This window comes from Chiloscyllium plagiosum, chromosome 32 (assembly GCF_004010195.1).
Source record: "Chiloscyllium plagiosum isolate BGI_BamShark_2017 chromosome 32, ASM401019v2, whole genome shotgun sequence".
Taxonomy (NCBI): domain Eukaryota; kingdom Metazoa; phylum Chordata; class Chondrichthyes; order Orectolobiformes; family Hemiscylliidae; genus Chiloscyllium; species Chiloscyllium plagiosum.
The window spans coordinates 44,623,429-44,635,736 of NC_057741.1; the positions used below are offsets into that span (position 1 = coordinate 44,623,429).

Below are 12,308 nucleotides of genomic sequence, written 5' to 3' on the forward strand. Positions count from 1 at the left end.
AGATTTACAAGGATGTTGCCAGGGTTGGAGGATTTGAGCTATAGGGAGAGGCTGAACAGGCTGGGGCTGTTTTCCCTGGAGTGTCGGAGGCTGAGGGGTGACCTTATACAGGTTTACAAAATTATGAGGGGCATGGACAGGATAAATAGATAAAGTCTTTTCCCTGGGATCGGAGAGTTCAGAACTAGAGGGCATAGTTTTAGGGTGAGAGGGGAAAGATATAAAAGAGACCTAAGGGGCAACTTTTTCACGCAGAGGGTGGTACATGTCTGGAACGAGCTGCCAAAGGATGTGGTGGAGGCTGGTACAACTGCAACATTTAAGAGGCATTTGGATGGGGATATAAATAGGAATGGTTTGGAGGGATATGGGCCGGGTGCTGGCAGGTGGGACTAGATTGGGTTGGGATATGTGGTCGGCATGGACAGGTTAGACCGAAGGGTCTGTTTCAATGCTGTACATCTCTATGACTCTAAAAGGAAGAGCGAGGGGTGATTTGCAGGACTGAAGATTATTACATTCATAAAAGGATTAAGCCAGAAAGAAAATGTAAACACAAGCATGGGAATTTTAAATCTGAAGTCTTGGCTCCCAGGAGACAAGGTAGGTCAGTAAGGAGAGAGGCAGTCGGTGAACAGCACTTGGCATGCAATAGGTTAAGAACGTTTTGGATGAGCTGATGCTTATGGAACATGGGAGAGGATTGGACCAGTCTGGAATTACAGGCATGGTTTAGATTTCAATTACAAGAGGGTATAAATCAGTTAAGGTAAATCATGTTACGGAGGTGCAATGGAATTAGGGTCAAATTGGGTGTTAAAGTTGCAAAGAGTTTGGTTCAAGCTGAGTCAGTACCCAGGAGGTGGATGGAGTCAATAGCCTGGTACAGAGATTTTGTGGAAAAGAGTGAAGGTATTTCAGACTAAAATATTCACTGACATCAGAATGAATAACAGTATCACTGAACAATTCTAATGTGAAGTGGGGGTTATTAAAGAATGACAGGATGCGAAGATAGTATTTGACACATTTGCCTTCATTGGTCATAACATGATTATAGGAGTTGGGATGTCATGTTGTAGCTGCACAGGGCACTGGTGAGGTCACTTTTGGAATACTGCATTCAATTATGGTTGTCCTTCTACACGAAGGATGCTGTTAAACTTGAGAGGGTGCAGAAAAGATTTACAGGGATGTTGCCAGGACTAGAAGGTTTGAGCTATGGGGAGAGGTTGAATAAGCTGGGGTTTTATTTCCCTGGAGTGGTGGAGACTGAGGAGTGACCTAATAGAAGCTTATTAAACCATGAGAGGCATGGATAGGGTCAATAGCCAAGGTCTTTTCCCTAGGGGAGATAATAGATCATAGATGAGAGGGGAAAAAGTTAAAGGAGTACCTGAGGGGTAACTTTTTCATGCAGAAGGTGGTGCATGTATGAAATGAGCTGCCAGAGGAAGTGGTGGAGACGGGTACAATTACATTTAAAAGGCACCGGATAAGTATATGAATAGGAAGAGGTTTGAATGATATGGGCTAGGTCCTGGCACTTGGTACTCATACAGATTGGGATGTCTGGTTGGTGTGGATGAATTGGACCAAATAATATGACTATAATATCTTTGTTCTAGTACTGCATGATGTAATTTATAGAATATGGCAGAAACTCTTAAAAACATTGCCTTTGAAATCAACATTGAAATGTGCATTAAGGGATTGAGGAATAAAGCTAATATTTGACTATATTCTAAAGAGCTAGATTGTTGTACTGTAGCTTTCAGGCTCCATTATATAATTAATGACTATGAAACAGCTCAATCCTGTTCAGCTTGCATTGGAGTCAATGGCATCATAGATCGGCAAGTTCAATTAACTTTAATCAGACCAACATTGACAGGTAGAAGTCGAACAGGTTCATTTTAAAGATTATCTTATAAAATACAATAAAGTTGTGCAGCAAAATTATTCAATTTCAAGTTATGAAATCATTTTTTATTTTATATAGTAACAGTGAAAACAGAATTTAAACAAAAGCTTATTTGTCTACAGAAAGTGTAAGTACAGTTACTCAATGAATAAATGTATGCACAGTTGAGGTTCAGAGTGATATAGACCAGAAATGATATGTTTCTGAGTGATAGAACTGGAAATTATGGGGAAAGAGATTATACAGATCAAAAATGAGGGGTACAGTCATCCATATTGGGAAAAATATACAGATCCATGTGAATTAACTAATCTCAATTGGCAAGAATCAGTAAAGGTTTATGAAGTCAGCCGTATTTTCCCGGTCTCAGGTCAGGGCAATAACATACTATTGACCCCATTGCTTTTAAGCAGTAACTTCAGCTAAACTGTGCGCATGAATGAACAATAGAAACCAAGCTTAGCTTCAACATTCTTTTGGATAGAATAGCCTACCAATTTATAATCCACACTCATACTCAAAGAACAGATTCTTGGACAAAATAAGTGCAGTTGTCAGTTCCATGGAAACAAACTCTACTAAAGCAGTGCCTTCAGGAAATAAGGGGAACAAAACAAAAATCAGATGGAGGAAAAGCAATGCCATTGTTATTTAAAAATGTAATTTCAGTTATTAGAGTACAGAAAAAAGCAGGGTAGTGTGATGAGTTTTGCACTGTTCCCTAGGACATTAACCTGTGACTCTGGATTACTTGTGCAGTGACTAACTACTAAACCACCATCTCTCCATAGGGATTTACCGCAGAATTCTGCATTATAGAAGGCCTTTGTACATGAGCCACAAAACAGCAAGTCCAGTAAGTGATCAGAAAGGCAAATGGATGCTGGCCTTTATTACGAGGGACAGAGTATAAAAGTAAGGATGTCTAAATGCAATTGTCTGGGGTTTTGGAGAGAATGCATCTGGAGCACTGTGTACAGTTTGCAAGGGGAGGCTTCAATTGCAGAGAAGCAGGACAGAATGGGATCACTCAGCTCATTCCTGGGGTAAAGGGATTGTCTAATGAAAAAAGGATGAGGAGGTTGTACCAATAATCATGGGGGTTTGAAGAATTAGAGGTAATCATATTGAAATTTGTAAGATTCTGACAGAGTGGACTTGACAGAGAAGAAACTGAGGAGATGTTTCCTCTCGTTGGGAATCTAGAACTAAGGGCACAGTTAAAAAAAAGATGCCTCTATTTGAAACAGACATGTGGAGAAATATCTTTTCTCAGTTGGTCATTAGTCTTTGGAATTCACCAAACAGCAGTTGAGGCTAGATCATTAAAAATATTCAAGGGTGAGTTAGATATCTTTGATTGATAAGAAAATCAATGATTATGGGATGATAGACAGGAAAGGGAGTTAGGACCTTAAGGAGTTCAGCCATTCTAATGAATAGTAAAGAGTCAATGGGCAGAATGGCATTCACCTGCTCTTATTTTTCTGAGTTTATTTATCTTTTTAGGGGTCGAACATCGATTTCCAGTGAGCATAACCTGGAAAATTTCTCAAGAAACTCTGAATCTAGTTTAAGTAAACTTTGCTGAATTTATTGTATTTTGACACAGAACTTTGAATTGTAAACTAATCATACAAGTCACTGGCTCAACTTGTAAACTGATCCACCACAGCTGTCAATCCAAAGCATCAATATAATTCTAAAACCTCGAGACTGCTGGGGTTTCCATTCTTCTATAAATCATTGAAGTACGGATCTTCTACAAGACTCATGTTAATAAATGAGCTGCTTTACAAAAATAGTAAAGAATTTAAAGGCATGCTATTGATTAACATGTGTAGTCACACTGGTTTGGACCTTTAATATTGTAACACAAACTGAAGTGCTTGCAGCATTCACAACACAGTGTCAATGGTTTCACCAATTAAATACTGAGCATTCAGAATGATGTTACCCTCATTAGGCCTATTAAATGTGTTTGCAGCTTGCTGAAGAGTAACACTGGCAGAGGATGAAAACAGCTCACTGCCTTGGGAAAAGCAATGTAAGAAAAAAAGGAGAGAGAATAAGAATAATTTACAATTAAAAAGCAACACAAAGTCTCAGTAAACATGTAGAGGCTCATACCTTATTGTAGTAACCATATGTTATAGCATTGGGGTGAACCCCAGCTTTCTTCATCTCAAACAAAACTCTCACAGCTAGCACTGGCTGCCCATACTGCCCACATAACTGCATCAGAACACGGTAACAGACCTTGATTGGGGAGAGAAAAAAAATCTTCCTTCAGCAGGAAATTGTCAGGGAGATCCACTGAAGAAATTATCTCCCAAATGTATTCCCATAATTACACAAGTGCCAGAATCACTGTTCAACACTGTCAGGCAAAGATGTACATCACCTGAAGGTTTTGAAAGCTGTTGTCAGGATATGATTAAATCAGGTTTAACAGGTTTACAGTTTAAATGACATACAAGTGCATATTGGCGAAATCCCAGCATACGTTGACTTGCTCCAACAATAAATACTTCTTGATAAAGCTTTGCCTGCTTGGAGAGCGCTTTCTCTTCATATTGAAGAGATTTTGTCCTATATCATTCAGTTTATGACTTTAAGAGAAAGGTTGAGCAATATCAATAATAATTGGTTATGAAGCAAAGCCTCAGGAAGATTCCCAAATATCAGCTACGACTATTTGTGCCTCCGTGCAGGACAAGTGGAGGCATCTATGCAAGTATATGCTTGTCTGTGTCCATCGCACTCTTGCTCTGCGTCTGTATCTCTCTGCACCTGCATCTTTCTCTCTCTCTCACTTTGCGCTTGCATCTCTCTATCTACTAATGGGTTTGGATGGTGCTGTCCAAGGAGCCTTGGTGAATCTCTGCAGTGCATTTTCCTCTTTTCATATACTTACAGAAGCTTTTATAGTCAGTTTTGCGTTTCTTGCAAATTAACCCGCATATTTTATTTTCCTCACTCTTCATCAATCTTTTTGTCCTCTTTTGCTGAATTCTAAAGTACGTCCACTCCTCAGAATTACTGTTTTTTTTCTGGCACTTTTATATGTCTCTTCTTTGGATCTAATACTATCCTTAAATTCATTTGAAAGCAATGATTGAGACATCTTTCCTGTTTTATTTTTGCACAAAGTAGGAATAATACCTGTTGTAATTCATGCACACATTCCCTAAATATACGCTGTTACCAAACCATTGCCAATCCTTTTGGTAAGATTCTCTCAACCATCATTGCCAATTTTTTTCACTCTCCACCTTAATTACAATTCCATCATATTACGGTCACTCTTCCCAATGCCTCCTTAATTGCAACTACATAGCACCCACGAATATCTAACTGCAGTGTTAATTCACTTACTTTATTGCTTATGCTCCACCTATTAAACACAATATCTTTAAGATTTGTCTTAACATCATTAGTCACCTTAGTTTTACTTTGCACTTTGGCCTCATTTGTTTTTTGTTCTTTTTTCTAATTTCCTCTAGTGCTTCTTACACTTCTGCCTTTCATTACTGGATTAGAGTGGTGCTGGAAAAACATAGCAGTCCAGGCAGCATCCAAGAAGCACGAAAATACAGTATTCCTGATGAAGGGCTTTTGCCCGAAACATCGATTTTCATGCTTCTTGGATGCTGCATGAACTGCTGTTTTTTTTCCAGCACCACTCTAATCTAGACTTTGGTTTCCAGCATCTGCAGTCATTGTTTTTATCTGCCTTTCATTACTATCAATCCTTACCCCTGCTCAAGTTCCCATTCTCCTGTCAGTTGAATTTAAGCCCTCTCGAACAGCACCAGAAAGTAGCAATTCTGTGATTATTACCTTTGAAGCTTTGCTTTTCAATTTATATCCTAACTCTCTATATTTAGCTTGTAAGACCTCATCCCTATTATTACCCATGTCATCGGGACCAATATGTACCATGACCACTAGCTGTTCACCCTCTCCCTTCAGAATATCCTGTCACATCTTCAAGACACACTCAGCTCTGGCATCAGGCTTGCAACATACTATGCTGGAGACTTGTGTAGCTGCAGAAATGCCTGTTCCCCATATTAATGAATTTCCAAACATTACAGCCCTGTCATTCTTCTTCCTCCCATCTCCTGCAGCAGTGTCACCTGTCGTGCCACAGACATAGCTCCTGCTGCTATTCTGACAAGTTGACTCTCCCAACAGTACTGTATATGTTAGTGAATGGGACGGCAACAGGAAAGGTGTATGGGGATTATTTTAGATGTCCCATAATTATTGAAATAAATAGGGAAAAAAATACTGTTTTTAAGTTACACTGATGTTCAACTGGGGTTAGTTTGGCAGAGGAAAATCAGAAACAAAACAAGCATTCCATCACAGTGAACATGTTATTTATTATATTGTCTTTCCTCTCCCACCAAATCACATGGCAATACTGACACCATTGTTTGCTAATATGGTACAATGTGACTGTATTCATACCTCATCAGGTGGTTCCAACTTCTTGACTTGCATCTTCCTCAATACATCGTAAGCAGTCCGAAGAGCCCTAACCTTTGAATGGCAAACTTGCACATAAGCAGGGAGGCAGATAAACCAGAGGCCATAGCAATGGCGCAAGAGACATTTCGACCACATCTGAGGAATTGATGAATAACGCTTTGCAATTTTTTGAGCTGATTTTATTTCCTGAAATACAAACAGATAAAATTATGAAATGAAATTTATAATTCACATATGCATTCAAACAGTTCACAATTTTAATGTTTTACATTTAAAGTATTACTCTTCCTACACAGCGGTGACATGAAACACACTGTTCACCCAATTATTTATACATTCCACTTTTCCTACAAAATTGATTTACATTTCCACTCGAACAATACAGCCTAACCAATCCATCATTCTCCCACTGAGTACAGTATTCAATCTTTCAGTGTGCCAATAGTACCTAATGGTATTTACACACTTTATGACAGAATATTCAGAATACAAACATCAATCATGGTGTACCTGCTTAGTTCTTCTGCCCATGGGCGCAGGACTGTTGGGACAACTATTTTTTGACGTTAACCTGTTTGCTGGAGTTTTTAATAAACCCACCGGTCTGTCAAAGAGCTCTGGTATTAGCACAGGGAAGCTAGAGTAACTGAAAGGACAGGATCAGTTTGGAGTTAATATATTAAAATGTCGTAAACATAGTCAACAACCAAAATGTAATTAACCACACATTTCAGTGCCAAATAAAGGCTTCACCTAACCTACATGTAACACTAGACATAAAAAAACTAAATATTGGATATATGGATGAAAAGCTGAAAATGTGTTGCTGGAAAAGCACAGCTGGTCAGGCAGCATCCAAGGAGCAGGAAAATCGATGTTTCGGGCATGAGCCCTTCATTCCTGAAGAAGGGCTCATACCCGAAACGTCGATTCTCCCACTTCTTGGATGCTGCCTGACCTGCTGCGCTTTTCCAGCAACACATTTTCAGCTCTGATCTCCAGCATCTGCAGTCCTCACTTCCTCCTATATGGATGAAAAGTCAAAACTGTCAAAAATTCACAAAGTTTGACAGCATTTGCAAAGTATGAGACAGGCCAACATTTTAGGAGCTTTAAGACATGAAAAAGGGGAGCAGAAAAACTGATGTAACTCAGCAGGTCAGGCAACATTGGAGGAAACGACCATGGTTAATGCTTTTTCAGAGTACACACATCCAGAGGGGTCTTGACAGAGTCTATGTGGAGGCAATGTTTCCTCCTTTGGGAGAATCTAGAACTAGTGGTTACTGTTTAAAAATAACGGGCCAATCATTTAAAACAGCAGTAAGGCAAAACCTTTTCACAGAAGGCCTTTGGTACTCCTTTCTTGAGGTGGTGGAAGCAGAGTCCTTTTTAAGGCAGAAGTTGGTAAATTGTTGTTAAGCAAGGGTTTAAAGGTTACCATGGTAGGCAAGAACATGGTTTTGAGGTTACAATCATGTCAATTGTGATCTTACTGAATGGTGGAGCCAGCTCAAAGGATCGAATTGCTCCTACTCCTGATTCATGTGTTCTTATGTACACAAGTAAAGTATTAACGCTTCTGTTCTCTCCACAGATACTGTAAAACCTGCTGTGTTTATAATTTTCTGTTTTCTTCCAGATTTCTAGAATCTGCTATTTGCTTCTTAGGTTCTGGGAAAGTATCCTTTATTCGTTGGATGGCCACACACCATTTCAGGCACTGCTAGTATCTGGCTTTCTGCCCTCAATCCAAAGCAACCGTCTGGTCCATGACATCCTCAGCACACCAGATTAAGCAGAAAAGAAAAACATTAGCCTAGATTTTCAACCTGATTGTTATGGAGTGGCATTGGGAGAGCATCGAATGCATATCCTTGTAGCAGCTGAACCACAAAATGCTGCCAGTTGGGAGAGCTATCAGATAGCCCAGAACTACTTTGGAATAGATAGATTAGATTACTTTACAGTGTGGAAACAGGCCCGAACCACAAAATGCTGCCAGTTGGGAGAGCTATCAGATAGCCCAGAACTACTTTGGAATGAGACTCAAAGCAATACAACATTTTCAGAAGACAGCTAGATGTTTGTTAAACCCAGTGTTTGCAATCTAGTATTCACAATTTTCATCATTTGAAAAAATGTTGTTTTCAAAGCAGAGCAGAAAATTTATGTAAAGCATTTTTAAAAAATACAGTAGATACTCCCTGGAGGAGCACAGTTACATTCTCAACACTAAAAACAGATCTAATGAGTTTGCATAAAAATAATTGGCAGTGGTGAATACAAGGCTGCAGCATAATCACAGTTCTCTAAATTACAATACAAACATGCTAATTTTCAAAACTGTATGTAGTAGTTAACTTACAGCTTTTAAATTGAAACTTCATACTATAGAACATAGAACAATACAGCGCGAACAGACCCTTTGGCACTCAATGTTGCACCGACCTGTGAACTATTCTCAGCTTGTCCCCCTACACTATCCCATCATCATCCATGTGCTTCTCTAAGGACTGTTTAAATCTCCCTAATGTGGCTGAGTTGACTATATTAGCAGGTAGGGCATTCCACGCCCTTACCACTCTGCGTAAAGAACCTGCCTCTGACATCTGTCTTAAATCTATCACCCCTCAATTTGTAGTTATGCCCCCTCGTACACACTGAAGTCATCAGCCTAGGAAAAAACCATTCACTGTCTAATCTATCTAATCCTCTGATAATCTTGTATGTCTCGATCAAATCCCCTCTTAGCCTTCTTCTTTCCAATGAGAACAGACCCAAATCGCTTACCCTTTCCTCATAAGACCTTCCCTCCAGGCAACACCCTGGTAAATCTCTTCTGTACCTTTTCCAATGCTTCTGCATCCTTTCCAAAATATGCCGACCAGAACTGTACACAATATTCCAAGTGTGGCTGCACTAGCGTTTTGTATAGTTGCAGCATGATTTTGCGGCTCCGGAACTCAATTCCTCTACGAATAAAACCTAATACACCGTATGCCTTTTTAATAGCACTATCAACCTGGGTAACAACTTTCAGGGATCTATGTACATGGATTCCAAGATCCCTCTGCACATCCACACTACCAAGAATCTTTCCATTGACCCAGTACTCTGCCTTCCTGTTATTCTTCCCAAAGTGCATCACCTCACATTTAGCTGCATTGAACTCCATTTGCCACCTCACAGCCCAATTCTGCTTATTATCCAAGTCCCCCTCAACCTGTAACATTCTTCCAAACTGTCCACCGACTTTAGTGTCATCTGCAAATTTGCTAATCCATTCACATATGCCTGCGTCTAAGTCATTTATAAAAATGACAAACAGCAGTGGTCCCAAAACAGATCCTTGTGGGCACACCACTAGTAACCGGATTCTAGGCTGAATATTTTCCATCGACCACCACTCGCTGCCTTCTGTCAGAAAGCCAGTTTCTAATCCAAATTGCTAAATCACCCTCAATTCCATGCCTCTGCATTTTCCCCAACAATAGATGTTTAAACTTTGCATCTGAGTAGAGACTATGCCAATTTCATCCAACTTTGTGTACACAGCATGTCCACACCATTATACCAAAATAGAACTACCTACACTTTATGCAGTGTAAACGTTTTTATGATTATTAGACAGGGAAACAGCAAATGAAAATGATTCTAGGCATTTAAAACATTGTAAATACTAGACACATTCTGAAACCTTACGATTTCCTCTGTGCTCTAACCATGCAAGCAAACTTAGAATCATACCTATATTGAAGGGGATGTTCTTCTCCATTAGGCAAGCTTGGAAGATCAGGAGGGGTTATGAAAACCGTATGTTCACTTCGGTGAGACTCATCCAATTCTATGAGATGCAAATCATCGGGGCGCTCTGCGTCTAACTGGTTTAGCATAAATGGTAGAATTATCATCTCAAGTCAAATAGCATACTTCATACTGCACGTTACAATCAAATGGAATTGATAACATAGAGGAAAATGAAACAAGAACTACAAGGAAGTGCAATCTGTTTGTTCTCTCAGTTCCCATATGTTATGCAGTTTTTACAGCCAAAATAAAAGAAAATCTAGGTCCACCATTTCAATTTTTTTACTTTTAGTTGGATTTGACGAAGTTGCAGAGAACAACCTCAAGTCTGCAGTGAGAACTGCCTATTAGTTGAAATAAACTATTAACTTCATCCCATCCTTGATATATGTTAAAGAACACAAAACTTCCAGCACCTGCAGTTTTTTTTGTCTCAATTGCATTAATTATTGCAGTCATTTTAATCTATATTTCCTAGCCTTCTCCTATAAGCCCTCACATGTTATTTTCCCAATTGATGTTGCATGTAAGGGTCTTGGGCCTGTACACCTTATTGTCGCAGTATGTTGCTGAAACATTTTTTTTCTGCATTCATTTCTCACTGCTTTAGCACAAATACTCAGACTGCCGCCTTTGGTTCAGGATTGCCCTGCTAAAGAACATTCATTTCCCTTCTTTGGGCAGAGAATCATTACTGCACATAGAGGCCTTTTGGTCCATTGAGCCTAAACAGGCTTTCTGTAGAACTTCTAGGCTTATTTGGCTCATGGGCTTATTCAATTTCCTTTTGAAATCAGTCAGTATCTCTGCTTCCACTCACTGGTAGAGATTTCTTGCTGTTTAAGCATTTGTATTAGATCAATCCTCGCTAATACAATATAACTCTTTCAGTCTTTTCACTTGGATGAACTATTGCTGGAGATTCCCCAGGTCCGTTTGTCCTCCCTAAACTTAACTGCCCTTAGTAGTAATTGGTACACTTTCAAATGCTGATTGGATTTCAAAACTTCATTGTTTCAACAACAGGTAAATGAAAGAATGCATGACAGTCTCCCACACATCAGAGCTGAGGCCATCTCTCTCTACATTGTATAAAATACTTAATTTTGCCTTTAACCGTCACACATTAGTCGACAATGTATCAAACCTTTGCATCAGACTAGCTTATGGTCGACAGGTTTTGTAATTATGTTTGCAACTTGGGAACGTACAAGTTAGGAAATAGTATTTTCATTCTTTTTGCAATTAGTTCCCAAAATTCAAGTTAGGCATTTCTTCAGTTAGTAGCTGGGTTAGTAGCCATCCGATCCAACTCTTCCACGCTGACCAGATATCCTAAATTAATCTAGCTCTATTTGACAACATTCCTCGAAAACCCTTCTTATTCATGTACCCATCCAGATGCCTTCTAAATGTTGTAATTGTCCCAGCCTCCACCACTTTCTCTGGCAGCTGATTCCATACATGCACCACCCTCTGCATGAAAAACCTGCCCCTTTGGTCCCTTTTAAATCTTTACCTTCTCATCTTAAACCGACACCCTCTAGTTCTGGACTCCCCTACATTGAGAAAAAGACCTTATCCATGATCCTCATGATTTTATAAACATCTATAAGGTCACCTCTCAGCCTCCAATGCTCCAGGGAAAATTACCCCAGCCTATTCAGCCTCTCCCTACAGGTCAAACTCTTCAACTCAAGAGCATCCTCGTAAATCTTTTCTGAACCCTTTCAAGTTTAATAACATCTTTCCTATAGCAAGGAGACCAGAACTGAATGCAGTATCCCAAAAGTGGCCTAACCAATGTCCTGAACAGCCACAACATGACCGCCCAACTCCTATACTCAATACTGAAAAATGTGTTGCTGGAAAAGCGCAGCAGGTCAGGCAACATCCAAGGAGCAGGAGAACCAACATTTCGGGCATAAGCCCTTCTTCAGGGATGAGGAGGATGTGCCAAGCAGGCTAAGATAAAAGGTAGGGAGAAGGGACTTGGGGGAGGGCTGTTGGGAATGCGATAGGTGGAAGGAGGTTAAGGTGAGGGTGATAGGTCGGAGAGGGGGTGGGGGCGGAG

At 39.8% G+C, this 12,308-nt stretch overlaps 1 protein-coding gene across 10 annotated transcripts in view; it reads right to left on the bottom strand.

Moving 5' to 3' along the window:
- Nucleotides 1–12,308, bottom strand: part of dennd4a (DENN/MADD domain containing 4A) — a 150,318-nt gene that overhangs the window by 40,812 nt on the left and 97,198 nt on the right. For all 10 annotated transcript variants that reach the window (XM_043674608.1, XM_043674611.1, XM_043674610.1 and 7 more), the window contains 4 exons: nt 10,175–10,308; nt 6,935–7,070; nt 6,404–6,610; nt 4,055–4,183 (listed from right to left, as the gene is read on the bottom strand). In XM_043674608.1, coding sequence (XP_043530543.1) covers nt 4,055–4,183; nt 6,404–6,610; nt 6,935–7,070; nt 10,175–10,308 — 606 coding nt within the window. The remainder of the gene's footprint in view (nt 1–4,054; nt 4,184–6,403; nt 6,611–6,934; nt 7,071–10,174; nt 10,309–12,308) is intronic.